This window comes from Echeneis naucrates, chromosome 8 (genome assembly GCF_900963305.1).
Source record: "Echeneis naucrates chromosome 8, fEcheNa1.1, whole genome shotgun sequence".
NCBI classification, from domain to species: Eukaryota; Metazoa; Chordata; class Actinopteri; order Carangiformes; family Echeneidae; genus Echeneis; species Echeneis naucrates.
In genome coordinates, this window is record NC_042518.1 from 7,035,768 (window position 1) to 7,050,690 (window position 14,923).

At 48.5% G+C, this 14,923-nt stretch overlaps 1 protein-coding gene across 1 annotated transcript; it reads left to right on the forward strand.

Moving 5' to 3' along the window:
• Positions 1-4,075: 4,075 nt before the first annotated feature.
• On the forward strand, positions 4,076-14,452 carry rai1 (retinoic acid induced 1). The gene is made up of 6 exons (XM_029508014.1): positions 4,076-5,555; positions 5,589-6,550; positions 6,650-10,558; positions 10,810-10,903; positions 11,926-11,975; positions 14,351-14,452. The coding sequence occupies exons 1-6, from the start codon at positions 4,076-4,078 to the stop codon at positions 14,357-14,359; spliced, it is 6,504 nt and encodes a 2,167-aa protein (XP_029363874.1). The 3' UTR covers positions 14,360-14,452.
• Positions 14,453-14,923: the final 471 nt, after the last annotated feature.

Genomic DNA, 14,923 nt, shown 5'->3' on the forward strand with positions numbered 1-14,923 from the left:
AGAGAAGATATTGGCATCCTCAATCTCCTGAGCCTCTCTCTTGAGTAGGAACCCACCCACAAAACCTGTCCAGATACTGCAGAGAAGAGAAGGGGGATGAGACAGTGCGAAGATGTGTCTGACTGTCCATCTGTCTGACGGTTCATTGTGTTGGACTTGCAGTTACCAAGTGAAAGGGCACGGTGTCCGCTGAGAGGGGAGGATATACACAGGCAATCTGAATAGTTGGAGGCATCTGAACACTCTGTCTTGCTGAAGTGTGCGTATAATGAGGAAGGGGAGGGCAGCATGCTGATTGGTTGCTGTGTTATTTTGGAGCATGCTGCGTTAAGGAGGGTGTTAAAAGCAAATGTGTGAGATATGAGTGTGTGTGGTGAGGCAGGGGGTGGGTAAGAGAGCACGGCATGTTGGGCTTATTTCTGAGCGCATTGTCGGGTTGTCGTGGAGCACGTGAGCTGAGCTTTGGTGTCTGTGATGCTGGGGTGTGTTGTGATGATTCCAGAGGTTGTGGTGAAGTGCGACTGAGAATATGCATGATGGGGTGAGTGCGTATGTGTGTGTTTCCTCCCCGGCCGCTCCACCTCCCCAGCAAACTGCCTCTGCATGCATAATTAACCAAGATGACTGGGGAGGTAAACACACAGGGAGACGTTCCATCCCTCCACTCCGTATGTGTCTGTCTACTATTGTGTGTGTAGGGGGTGGGGAGTGTCCTGTGTGTGTCTGTTTGTGTATTTGCATGTGTGTGTTTGTTTGTGTCAGAGCAGGAAAAGATTTGAAGCGAAAGTGATTCAGAGCCAGAGTTGATGGAACGAGAGCTGTCTTTGTGCGTGCGCGTGTGTGTGTGTGTGTGTGTGTGTGTGTGTGTGTGTGTGTGTGTGTGTGTGTGTGTGTGTGTGTGTGCGTGCGTGTGTGTGCATCTGAATGCGTAGAGAGAAAGAAGATAAATCCCATCTCAAGCTGCCTCTGAAGATGATGCGATGAAAGAGAGGGAGAGAGGATAAAAAAAGAATGAAGGGGGACTGTAACCAGTTGCAGCTCTGCGCATTATGAGCCATCCAGCGGAACAATCAGATTCACACTCCTTTCCTCCTTCACCCTTCCCTCGCTTCCTTACCCACATCTCTCCCTGTCCTTCCTTCCTGACAATATTTTCCTACAGACAAACCCACCTCAATGCTTGGGATCTAAAAACGCCCTCATGCATAAATTTATCCATTTATCTGTGGATACAAGACACACAGGAACACACAGAAGTACACAAACTTTCCAACTATGGCTTATAAATCTCCAGTAACAGTAAGGCTGGTGAAGAAGGCAGCTGCCTTGATAAAATTTGAAGTGGGCTGAGCCCGAGGTAATCAATCACCTGCATAGCTGTTCGTGTTCATCTGCGGAGGTGAACGCTTGGCTAATTAAGGACCTCACCACAAGCATGAACACAATCTTCCATCCCGCATGCATACACTGTGTCTGGGTGTGTTTTAAGTGCCTATGTGTGTGTGTGTGTGTGTGCAGTGATTGCTACAGCTCATATTTCCCAGGAGCCCAGGTTGTAAAGCCCACTCAGTAAATCATCTATCCTCCTTCTCCTCTTCCACCTCTTCCTCTTAAAACTTATCATTCCATCACTTGCACCCCCCCCCCACACACACACACATACACACACACTCTCACACACACACACACACACACACACACACACACAAACACCCAGCCTTGTTGTCTTTCCTCTTCTGTGGCCATTCCCTTCTGTGATCACAGTAAAGGGCCAGGGAGAAAGATTTGATGGTGAGGAGAGAGATGGGAGGAAAAAAGGAGAGAAGGGAGGGCAAAATAGGGAAAGGCTCCTTTTTTGCACAGATCACATTGTGTAGAGAGACAGATCCGGGCAGAGGTAGGAAGAGGAAGAAAGAAAGACAAGCACAAGAAGTCAAAATGGAACATTCGGTGTGGGTGTCTTACTGTGTGTGCATTTGTGCAAATCGAAAAGACAGATAGATTGCGATTTGATTTAAGCTATTCGTGTTTTGTTGCTACTCCATCCCTGTTTCTGTCCTCAAACAGCAGCTAAAATCAATGCATGCTCTACCTTATAAACAGACAGAGCAACAGAAAGGATTTGGCGATCTCAGCATGTGTCCTTCATCCTCTCTCATCTCTCTGACCCCTACTGAAGCGGGAAGCGGTGCGATGTGACGTGGTGCATTCACAAGTACAGCGATAGGACGACCACACAATGCCAGGGCTCTCTGTGGAAGGAGGAGGTGCAGTGTGGAGATGGAGGGGAAACGTGATTGGAATGTCGACCCTCCTCACATACACCCGTACATAAGTAGGCTGGGAGAGGAGAGGAGTAAATAGGTGGGCTAAAAATCTTTTTTGGTTTGCTTGAGAGACTCACATGGCAGAAAATTTCAGTAACTTGTTGGTCGCACATCGTTTTAGAAAAGAGAGGAAGTGACATCACACACAATTGTACTAATAGACACGTTGGATCACAACAAAGATAAAGCCTCAGTCCAACCTCTCCGCTGTTTTCGGCAAGCTTGGTCTGGCAGAATCCCACCTCTTATCTCAATACGTATCTTATTTAGGTCATTGTATAAACAAGCATCCTCACACATACACACACACACACACACAGCAGAGCCCAGGGTGAAGCACAACTAGGCTACAGGCAGGGAAGATGGGAAGGTAGGAGGGAGGACAGAGAATCTCCAGGGGAATCTGCATTTGTGTGTGTGTCCGTGCGTGTGTGTGTGTTTTGTATGTTTGCATGTATATTTAAGGGACTGCCAAAAGCTGTGGACCTGCATACACAAACACAAATAGACCCACTCTTTCTCTTTCTCATCTATACACACACACACACACACACATCCAAACTGTGTGTTTCGGAGATGAATAATGCTACTGTGCGTCTGGTGGGATGCACCACTGTCCCTGGGGCGGGTTGAATGCTGGGATATTGTGCTGGAACCGACTGACACACACACACACACACACACACACACACACACACACACACACACACACACACATGCGTACATGGGCACCAGCTCAGCGTACTGTCTCCAGGTGACTCTATTCCTTTTATAGAGCAAGAGCTCCCTCCACCCCCCCTCTTTTTCTTTCTGTTTTGTATGAATGCAAAAACACATTCACAACACACACACACGCACGCACACACACACACACACACTCACACACACACAAATAGATACACAAACAGAGGCACTCAAAATTTTGCAGGCAAGCATTGATCTCACCTTCTGCAACAGACACACTGTATACCATCCTTACAGAAAGCATGCACACAGACACAAATTGCAACACTTCGCACTTCCCCCTTGGAGGAAATTGGGGTTTGCATCTGAACAGAAGAGAGAAGAAAAGGGTTCAGTTGAAACCTTTTATGAAACACAGCATCAAAGACAAACCAGAAAATGCTGCTTTATATTGTTTGTTTAGGTAAAAAATTGTAATGCTTTGTGGTTAAAAAAATGTGCTGAGTCTAAGTACTGTATTTGATCCCAGAACAATTATGAAAAATGCATCAAACCAAATCAGCTGGAGTAAAACCAAATTGCCACATCGGTTCTGTAAGTGATTTCAGTTCAGAGCCAGTGCTACAACCCAACATGAACGCTGCTCAGATGTCATCTCGCTACCTGCAGTCTAATAATTAATTAAATATTAACTAATTAAGAGCCCAGATGCCACTGTCTTCTTCTCCTCTATGTCCAGCACCAGACACTGCATCACTGCTTACTCCTCCAGTGAAAAAGAATGAGCATGAAAAGTATCCTCTTCAATGATTCTCAGTGAGGAGGAGATTTTAGTTTTGACTCCAGGCAAATTTTAAATAACATTAGAAATTGAAAAATTAAAAGAGAAAATTAAAAATGAATAAACTGCCAGCTCCACAACTGTAACCTTGATTCTTTCTCCCTCTTTTCTCTCACTTTCCACTCCCTCCTTACCTTCAGAACCCCCATCCCCCCCCCCCCCCTCCCCTTTCCTGACTCACCTCACCTCCCCCTCCCTGCTCTGACTACAGACGGAGATAGTTATGCAGTCCTTCCGTGAGCGCAGCGGTGGTTACCACAGCAACCAACCCTGCTACCAGCAGGAGCCCCATGAATTATCCCGCCTGGAGACCTACCGGCAACACCCACACCATCCCCACCCACAGCATCCCCACCCAGGCCCCGGTCCACATCCAGGTCCAGGCCCAGGGCACACCAGGTCGAGCTATGAGGCTCACTCACTGGCAAACCCGACAAGCATGCCTCCAGCTGGAGGACCAGGAACTGGAGGAGGACCCAAGGAGTGTTACAGCCAGCAAGCCTACTCTGCTTATCCAGGCAATAGTGGAGGGAATGGGACTGGAAATGGGGGTTCAGCAACCTCACAGGCAAAGAAATCTTACAGGGGAAGCAAAGTACCCCCACCAAACCCCTCTCAGCACTTGCAGGGCCCAGGGGGCTATGGAAACCATATGGGCCCTGGAAATTATTCAGGCCAGTATATGAGCGAGGGCCACCTACAGCAGAAGTGGGAGGACCCAGCCCAATTAGCACAGTATGACCCAGAGATGGTGGGACGTATGGAGGCTGGCGGTACCCCTGCACCGGGCTCCACCCAGTACATGGACCAGAACTTGTTGGGCCACTCACAAACTCAGTGCCACCAGACCTCCACTCCTGCCTATACCAGTCCCCACCACCAGTCCCATCCTTCTAACACTGCTCCCCCCTCTCTCATGTACCCCCAGAGTCACCTGCACTACCCCCAGCACTCACCTTCTCCTTCACCGTACATGGAAAAGTGCAGCCCTATGCCCCACTGTTACAAAGGTTACAACATGCCTCCAAATTCACAGTATGGAAGACAAATGACCAGCCACAGCAATCTGAAACAGGGGGGTTATAGGTCAAGTCAAAACAGTTACGGCTACCAGCAGCCTCCACCCAGAGGTTATGACCAGCAGACTCCTCTACAGGCAATGGCCAACCCCCAGGAGCCCCACCCCAAGTACCAACACTACAGCCAACCCCAACAAAACTACTGTCTCTCTGAGCTATCCGTCAGATCACCAGAACAACAGTATTATCAGACTTGCAGCCCCTCCTCAGGTCACTCCCCTGCACGATCTGTAGGGCGTTCCCCCTCATACAGTTCCACCCCCTCACCACTGATGACAAATCCAGAGTCATTCCAGTATGGCCAACCTCCCATGACCCCTGGGGCAGCTTCCTCCTCTTCTTCCTCTTCAGCTGGTATGCAGGAGCAGGCCAGTAACAACACCATGCTCATGCCCCCACGCTCTCACCCCTCACCCAATGTTCCCCATGCAGCCCCCCACAGCTACACCTCAACACCACAGGTACCCTCCATGAAAGAGCGCTTCTCAGAAAAACTGCTGTCAAACCCCAGCTTGTGGAGTCTGAATGCCCTCACCTCTCAGGTAGAAAACATTTCTAATAATGTCCAGCAGTTGCTGCTTTCAGAGGCCCTGGTGGCCAGCAAGAAAGGCAGTAAGAGGAGCAGTGGAGGAAGCAACAGCAGTGCTGGCAGTGGAGCACCTTCCAAAAAGGGTGAGGAGTACAAAAGTCCTCTATATCAGGATGGTGGTGGTGTTGGTGCGGGCCCATTGCAGGACCCTTACTCTACTCCACAGCACCAACCAATGACAATGGAACTTCATGAGGGAGGCTATTCTAGCAGTAGTGATGAACAATTGGACCGGGCCTACTACTACTGTGGTCAAGGCCGGAGTCCAGCACAGGCCCCCAACAACACACAACTCAGCCTGGATACAGCCTCGTCGTGCTCCATCACATCTCCAGACGACATGTCCACCAGATCTGGGGACTCAGGTCTGCATATTCTTACCCCTGACCCAACTAGGTGTCAATCAGGGCAAGGGGGAGATGGCATGAGTACGCCAGTGAAGAGCATCGGTGACGAGAGGTCTCCCACAAGCATAACAATTCCCAGTCCAATGAAACAAGAAAGAGACTCCCCTTCAGATATACAGCATATCAATGAGCCTGTCAAAGAGAACTTTGAAGAATCAGCCTGGATGGAGAAATCAAATGACAAAGACGAGGTGACAACAGAAAAGCCTCCTGACTGTAACAGAGATTCAGACACAACTAAATCTACAGAGATGCAGGAAAAACACCCATCTCTCTACAGCAAGATAAACAAAGAGGTGACAGAAAAAAGTTATTGCTATGAGGAGACGGTGTACCAAGGGGCCCAGAGTAAATATGACCCTGATGCAATAGACTCAGTTGAACAGTCCCCAACAGCTCTGTCTGACTCCAGTCACAAAGAAAACTTTGGCCAAGAGGTGAAATCAGAGGTATTCAAATCTGAGTCTCCAACAGCTTCTGAGAGCTCAGTGAAAACATTGCCTTTCATTTCAAGGGGTGACCTTGAGCATGATCAATATTCCACAGAGAAAGAAGACAGCTCAGAGAACACATCACCAACCCCCCAAGCTGAGGCCCTGGATGAGAGCAATTCAGACAAGAGAGTAAGCAGAGAGGAGGAGGACGAGGAGGGGGAGGCCGAAGAGGAAGAAGAGGAAAGAATACAAAAACAGCTTTCACTCTCCCCTTCTCTGTCTGCAGAGGTTCGAGGGGAAATGCTGGAGGGGGAAAAAGTGAACCAGTTATCATCTGAAGAGCACAAAAATAATAGAGATGGGCCAGAAAAGCTTCCTGGAGATCTGTGCAGCAGGACAGAGAGTCAGACTACAGAGCTTCATAAGGACAATGAGTATGCGGGGGCACCTGCTCATCCAAATGCAGCAGCAGCAACGGCGGCTGCAGATGCTTCTGCGAGGGAGTCAGCGATAGGTGACACTGCTCCGCAGCCCCAGTCTGCTATGCCGGTCTTCTCAGCTCTCAATGACAAGGCAACACCACCAGCTCAGGCCAGAGATCATATTGATCACAGTGATGCTAAAGTGTTGGAGCCAGACTCTCCTCAGTTGCCAGGGAAGTCAATACTTCCCTCTGCACCATCCTGGGCAGACACTCCACCCTCCCCCAAAAAAGGCGATGAGGACATGGAGCCAGGCATCAGCTGCGCCAGTGCTGTGACCCCCTTGGCCAAGCCAGAGCCCGTGGCCCCATCTGCTCAGCCGAGGGCTTTTGGACGTAAGCATGCCAGGGGCAGAAGGAGAATCATGCATTCAGGTGTGGGAATCAGGCGACAGCTAAGCTTGGAGAGGGAGGGGGTAAAGGAAGAGGAAGGAGCCCCCTCACCTACACAGAAACCCTGCATGCCATCAAGTAAAACTGTGTTATTCTCAGATCAAATGGACCTAGCACACCAGGAATCTATTGTGAGACAGACTCCCAAAATGGTTACTGATGGCTTTCGTTCAAGAATGTGCACGCGCTCTTTTAATGCACCAGACTTGCCACCTAAAGTTGAGCCTCATGGGAAAAGAAAACCAGGCCCAAAACCAGGATCAAAACCTGGGCCCAAACCAGGCCCAAAACCTGGACCAAAACCTGGACCAAAACCAGGAGCAAAGCCAGGGCCAAAACCAGGGCCTAAATCTGGGCTAAAGCCTGGACCAAAGCCTGGGCAAAAACCTCTATCTAAACCAGGTCCTAAACCAGGACCAAAGCCTGTGCCAAATGAACCAGAGCTGCCACTGAAAACTGAAATTCCTGTGAAGCGAAAACCAGGACCTAAACCAGGTTCAAAACCTGGACCAAAACCAGCTCTAAAGTCAGGTCCAAAACCAGGACCCAAGCCTGGACTCAAGCTTGCAGATGTTTTGTCCCCCGCAGACACGGCACTCATCAAAGCCCCAGTGGGTCGTCCAAAAGGTTCAGTCTCCAAAGCAAAACTGGTACAGCAAGAAGAAATCATGCAAACTTTCACAGGTCTGCAAAGTCGGGGCAGAAAAAGCCTAAAAGCTACAATATCACAAATAAACCAGGACGAGAAACAAGCAAACTATGAAGTAAAAGCACCAGACAAGGAGAGTAAGAACATGGTCTTACGTTCCAGAAAACCATCCCAAGAAAAACTATCAAAAGAAAAGGAAAGACTCATTGGGAGCGATATTCTACCCCAGACACTAACAGAAATGAAAACCACTGATGTTACCCCAAAAGTAGAAGATCCTGTAACGGTGGGGCAAACTCAAACTTCCATCCCTAATGCAGATGTTCCAGCAGACCCAGCTGCCCCGCTTCCCCCATCAGTTCTAACTGAGCAATCTGAAGAAAAGACATCAATTCCACTAAAACGGAAACTTAGTCCAGAACTTATCTCTGCAGTACCTGTTAAAAAAAAGAGAGGTCCAAAGCCCAAACCAAAACCTTTACCACCGCAAAGCCTGGGGGAACAGCATATGTCAGCTACTAAAGAGAAGGCTCTCTGGGGCCCCAGAAAAAAGAGAGGGCCACCCAAGAAAGCCTCTGTTGTCACTCCCCTTACCAAAGACATTCCTCCCACCATCAGTGAAACGGACATCACTAGTGATGTGCCTGTGGTGCCACCTCAGTGCCCCACTAAGACAAAAGTCCTGCCACCACGAAAAGGTAGAGGACAGAAATATGAGGCCATGGTGCAAAAAATTACATCTCCCAGCTCAAAGAAGCACCTCCCAGTTCCCCAGATAGAGAGCAGTCTAACTGAGGATGTTACTACCAAGGCTTTGTCTCAACATGTCCTAAAGGAAGGTGAGACGTCGATGCTTGCAAAAAGCACTGAGATGATCGAGGGTGAAATGAAAAGCACAGAAAGCACAGAGTCTAGGCAAGAGGGAGTGAAGCAGCATGACGGAGTAAGAAAAGAGAAGGTTACACAAGAAAGACAAAAGCATGAGATGGGTCAAGTAGCTTCAACAATAGACAAGGTGAGACGGGGAATAGAAGAAGAAGTTGTAAATAAGGATATGATAAGGCAAGAAAATGTTAAGCTGGAGACACAGCAGGATGTCAGAGCTGACAGGATTTGGTGCTCGACGGCTGTCCCAGTAGAAGTTAGGGCTCAGGGAGAGTGGACACAACAGATTTCAGAGGACCTATCTACTGCCACCACCAAGTCCTCCAGAACTAAAAGGAAGAGATGGGCTATGGTGGAGAGTACAGATGCCTCTGTAGTGGCTTTGGAAGCAGGAAGCCTAATAGTTACAACGCCAAGATTAGCCAAGCAGAGGGCCATTAAAAACAACCATGAGATGCATCTAAAACAGAGGAGGAAGAAGAGGAAAGGCCAAGCACCTCTAAAAGAAACAGAGGCAGTTGAGGGGACAAATATCGAAACAACAGAACAGCAACAAGAGCATGTAGAAGAAAAGATGTTGCCAACAGAGTCCACAGTACCTCCTTCAATCAGCTCAGAAGAGATCACAGAGGGCCTCCAGGTTACCAGCACAGAACTCATCCAGAAACCCAGGAGAGGCAGAAAACCTTCAGCAAACCCTACAAAGAGGAAAAGAGGGAAAGCCTCATCAGAGCAGATTCCTGGCATGCCAGTGAAAGTCCACAAAAAGCCTGGGCCAAAACCTGGGATGAAAGACGCCATTGAGGTTATTGAGGCAGTAGTGAGGGCTGCAGGATGTGAACAGGCTGAGAAAGAAGAGAGGGAAAAAGAGGAACGGGAAAGATGGGACACAGAGAATAAGGAAGAGCAGGAGATGTGTATTGTTGGTCCTGTTGTGACAATATCAGAAAAACAGACTGAAACCATTTCTGTGAAAAGAATCAGACGGCGACCAGCACATCAAAATTCTAAAATGTCTTTCTGTCCTTATGTGCGGATGAACAACTCCAGAGATTTTTCTTCGTGGTGCGCCATAGTCAACAAGCCGGAAGACGCAGTAATATTTCAGAGGCGTAGAAAAAAGGGAATACTCAGAATGAGGAATCCTTTCACAGTTGCAAAGGTTGTACCTCACACAGCTGCCATGCTACAGGGACCGTTGGTAAATAAAAATCTCATTGGCAGGTGTCTTACATGCTCCTTATGTGGAAAACCAGCAAATTACAGAGACCTAGGCGATTTGTGTGGACCCTACTACACAGAGGACGGCGTTCCACGAAAGATTTTGACGATCAGGCACACAGAATCCCTCAGGGAAGAGTCAGAGAATAGCACTGACAGCACCTGTTGCAGCAGTGAAAAACCAGGCAAATCCTCAAAGAATGACGGTGAAGACAGCACAGAGAAGGAGGGCAATACAGAAGCACTCACTCAAGAGTGCAGTAGTAGCAGGCACCATCACTGGCACTACCGACGGGCAGAGAGAATAGAAAGAACAGGCAGGGAGGGTGGCTCGCGAAGATTAACTCTACGTGAGAGATTCAGGAGGATGAAACAGCTTCAGACCATCAGTGCAGGTGCCTCGAGTGACCAGGAGGGCAACGGCAGCATGTTCCAAAGGCTACAAGTGGAGGCAGAGGCTAAGGAGCACTGGGCCCATGAAAACTGCGCCATCTGGACCAAGGGGGTAATTATGGTCGCTGGGAGGCTATACGGACTGAAAGAGGCTGCCAACAACTCAGCCCAAACGGTACAATAGCAATTACCACCAGTGAGGCTTGTACTATTCTGAAATGTGTGTAGTAGTGGAACCTTATGAAAGGAGAGATACTGTGCACAGTCACATTCTGAATCTGTTCCGACAGCTTTGAGAGTTTGCCGTTAACTTTTGACATTTTCTCCTTTTTTTCTCTCTATCCCTACATGCCTCTATGGGTCATTTTGTTTGTTTCTTTATTGGTCTCGGTCCATATGTCTGTCTGTCTGTCTGACTAACCCCAGAGCTGCTACAAGTGCCAGATTGTGGGGGCGTCCCTCAGCTGCTGTTGGAGAGGCTGCTCTCATAAATATCACTATGTCTGCGCCAAAGAGATAGGTAAGAGACCACAGCATGAGAGGAAGAGAGCAAATGGGTATGAAAAGTGAAGAAAAGCCAGGGAGAGGGAGGAGAAATGAGAAGGGCAATTGGGAATGGGATATTGAATGCAGGTTGAGAGGGCAGTCAAGGGTGGGGGGAGATGGTGGGGGGGCAAATATGATGGATAGAAAAGAAAGTGAAATATGAAAGCAAAAGACGAAAAATTAGAGGATTGGAAAAGTGGATATGGGTAAAAAGAGAGAGAAAAAACATCAAGAGGTAACATGGAGAGTGAGAAGAGATGTCTGAGAGTGCTGGGGAAGAGCAGAAGAGGAAAAGAGGGAGGGAAGGGGAGAGTGGGCACTGAAATAAAGGGGATGATGAGAGAAAGTGGGATCCTGGAGTGTGCAAGTCGGAGGGAGTTAGACTGAGGAGGGTGTGCATGTGTGCATTATTGACCACATCCCCTGTGGCTCCATCCATCCATTCTGCAGTCTGGGAACTGAACGTGCATGTTGGAGGATCTATACGTGTGCTCTTCTGTCTGAATGCTTCCCTACGTACATCCATGTTTCTCACGCATGTTACCTTCAATTGCGTGTGTGTTTTTGTTGTTGCCCATATAAGCGACTGCCCGTGCGTCAGCATATCTGTTGTATGGCTTCTCCTTACATTACCTCATGCCACGGAAGTACAGTGTGGGGATTAGAAGGCCTGCCACGTCTCCCGAGCCAGCACAGGGAGCAGAGCAAGGCCCTTTTTAATCCTACTGAGTGCACCAGCCATATCTGACTGCCTGCCTGCACCACAACTCATCCACTCAGCCTCTCTCTTTCCTCCGTTGTTCTCTCTCTGCCTCTATCTTGCTCAGTTTTCATTTTAATCCAGCCTCTTTGACACTCATCTTGTTGTTTTCTGAGGGAGTTGGTGTGGTTCGTGTGTGTCTGCCCTCATTCCGTGTGTTTCATTTGTTGTTTTTGTCTATCTGTAATACTAAAGCTTATTCTCACCTTTCCTTTACTTTCTCTCCCCGTGCCCAGGGTGCACATTCCATGAGGATGACTTCTCCATCAAATGTCCGAAACATGAGGTAATTATCTATTTCCCTTCATGACTTTGTCTATCAAAACTTTAATGAGTAAGAACGTCTTAGCATCATACAAGAAAAACCTCTTCAATATTAGTACTTCATAAAAGTTTATACAAAGGTTTTTATTCCTATTATATTACTAATACCCACTTTGGTTCTTGATTTGTTTGATTTGATTTTTTTTCCCCCTCATCTTATCCATTTTTTCTCTTCCTCCCTGCTCCTCATCCATCTCAGAACAGGAAAAAAAAATTGAATTCACACATTGCTGTCACACAGAGCAGCAGCATGGCTGGATAGATGACACAGTGCAGGATGGAAAACACCATTGTAAGCGCTTGTAAAACACAGAAAGAATCGAAGAAGATAAGCTGAAGGTTCAGGGCTGTGTTCACTGTGCACCGGTGTCAAGTACTGTGTCTAGTCTCAAACCAGTATTACAGCCAATAAAGGCCAGGATCTCCTCTTCAACTGACACATCTTTTCTTAGTAAATACTCAGTGACCTCAGCAAGACTATATCCATATGAATTTCCAGGGCCCTTTGTGTATTATTGTCACTCAGCAGCCACTGTTGTGTCACAACAGGCTGCTGCCTCTGTGTTCATGTGAAGGGCCCGGGCCCTTCCCTGTGGAACAGACGCCATCTGCTGGTTGTATTTTCACATGGCAGCATCTGGAGGAAGGTCAAATGCAGATGGAGAGGAGGGTGGGGGAGCTGAGAGGGAGAGATGCTGACATTCAGCAGGGAGCAGCGGTGCATTGAGGCAGCGGTGGTAGTAGCCTCCCCTCCCTCCCCTCCCTGCATCTCTCTCCCTCTTCCCTTCCTGTTCTCCTCTGTGCAGACTGACAAGGATGAAAAGCTGGCTGCTGATCAAAAACACCCCACCCACCATCCCTGCTTGCTATCTTCCCTACACGCTCTCTCCACCGTTTTCTCTTTCTTACTCTCTACTTCTCCCTGTCGTTATTTTCCTCCATCCCCCCGTTTCCCTGTATTTCGCTCCTCCGCTCCCCTGCTGTTCCCGTTCCCTCTGTCTCTCACTCTGTTCACCTCTAATCTCCTGTGAGCTCCCTTTTCCATTTTCAGGCGTCATCCTTTCCTCCCTCGTTCTCTCTCATCTCTTCTCTTCTGCTCTCCCCGTCTCTTTCACCTCAACTCCCACGTCTAAGTAGCAGAAATAGAGTGTGAGGAAAGGAGAGCAAGACAGAGAGAGATTGTTGTTAGCAGGCTGAGGCAGAGCTGTCATCAGCTGAGGGATCTGAAGGTCTGTGTGTGAGTCTGCACTGTGCCAATTTACACTGAGCAGCGTAATCAAAGGGAAGAGCAGACACACACGCACACAAAAACACAAATACACACACAAGCATCCAACCACTCCACCCATGGGTCCCCCCACAGAAAGTCTCCATGTTCCTGTGCTCACTTGTTTTCAGTGCTGGAGCACGCATATCGATGAAATTGCAAACACATGCTGCCTTCAGCTGTGGATTCTCTGCTGCCAAGGGACGCACACTGAGTGCATCCACACAGGTTCATTACTGTTAGTGGGAGAAGGATGAGCAGAGAGGCAGGGAGAAGACAAACAGACTGTTTTATTCTGCAGCTGAGTGGGAACAAAAGACGAATGGGGGCAGTTCCATCAGGGAACGACAGAATGAAAGAGACAGAAGAAGGGCAACAAGAGAGAGACAGTCAGCAATGAGAAACAAGTGGGACTGAAGGTGTTAAAAAAAAAAAAAAAGTTACTCCAGGCAGGTAAACAGAGAGTGAAAGAATAAAGGAGAGGAACATCAAAGCTGAAGAGAAAGAAAGGAAATGGAAAGACTGAAAAAGAAAGAGAGAGATAAAAGGCAGAGAGCGACGCTGCTGGTCTGGGCCCAGGGCATAAGGATGAGCAACTGGCAGTTCAGAGGAAAAAGACAGAGAGTGAACGAGAGATGCAGAGGAGCTGCAGAGGAGGATAAGGGGAGAGAAAGCGCTCCACCGGCACCATCACCACACCACCGCAATTAGTAAGCGTTCCTGCTGTGTCTTTCACAGTGGAGCTGGTTCAGTGGCCAGCTGCATCCATCTTCCCACTCATGCACACTGCAGCCTGCTCGCTTTCATGCCCGCACTCAGCAGAGCTGCACTGAAACACTCATACAATCGCACACAAAGACGCATAGACAGTGCATATGAGCTCAGAGGGGCCCGCAGTGAACATGGAAGGATATGTGGTTCAGATTTTGAGTTAATAAATATACCAACAGAAGATTAGGGCTCATAAATTAGAGAGTCTATGTACAAATATTCTGTGGTGCCACAGAAGGCCAATACTGCAGTCACAAAAGCTCAACTGGTAACCAAGCCTCTTTACTCTTCCTCTACAGGACCTGTAAGATATTCCAGTGTACCACCACCACCACCACCACTCAGCCAGGCAAGCGTCACCTATCCACCCATCCAGCAAGGCAAAGGAAAACCGTCCTGACAGTCACCTATACTTACTGTTCAATTAAAAAAAAACATGGTGACGACCGACGATGGACAGGCACAACAGCCAGTAGGGCTGAGGGAGGGTAGAGGGCGAAGTGGATCTCGGAGCAATACAACCCACTGAGTATCGCTCCACAGGGAACAGCTGCTCCCTGAAACGTGCTTTCTCAACTGAGCCCCTAACTGGAAAGCAGAAAGCCACGGCACTGTTTAACTGGGGGACAGTGTTTGCTCCAGAGACTGTGAGTCTGTGGGCCCAGTGCACAGGGGAGTGTCTGAAATGCAGTGTGAGGAAATGTGTGTGTGTGTGTGTGTGTGTGTGTGTGTGGGTGCGGATTGGTTGCTATCATATTCAGACACCTGGCGGACACTGATTGGGCAGGAGCATCTCTCTGGCCACCTTGTCTGTCGGCCAAGAGGCATTTAGGTGTGTGTGAATGTGGGAGAGAGGCAGTGTGTGATTATCA

Bases quoted from the DNA above. Each gene is read 5' to 3' on its own strand.
- rai1 (XM_029508014.1), top strand. From the start codon at position 4,076: ATGCAGTCCTTCCGTGAGCGCAGCGGTGGTTACCACAGCAACCAACCC. The intron at 5,556-5,588 runs GTGGAGGAAGCA...CTGGCAGTGGAG, and splicing joins GAAAGGCAGTAAGAGGAGCA to CACCTTCCAAAAAGGGTGAG. The intron at 10,904-11,925 runs GTAAGAGACCAC...CCCCGTGCCCAG, and splicing joins TGTCTGCGCCAAAGAGATAG to GGTGCACATTCCATGAGGAT.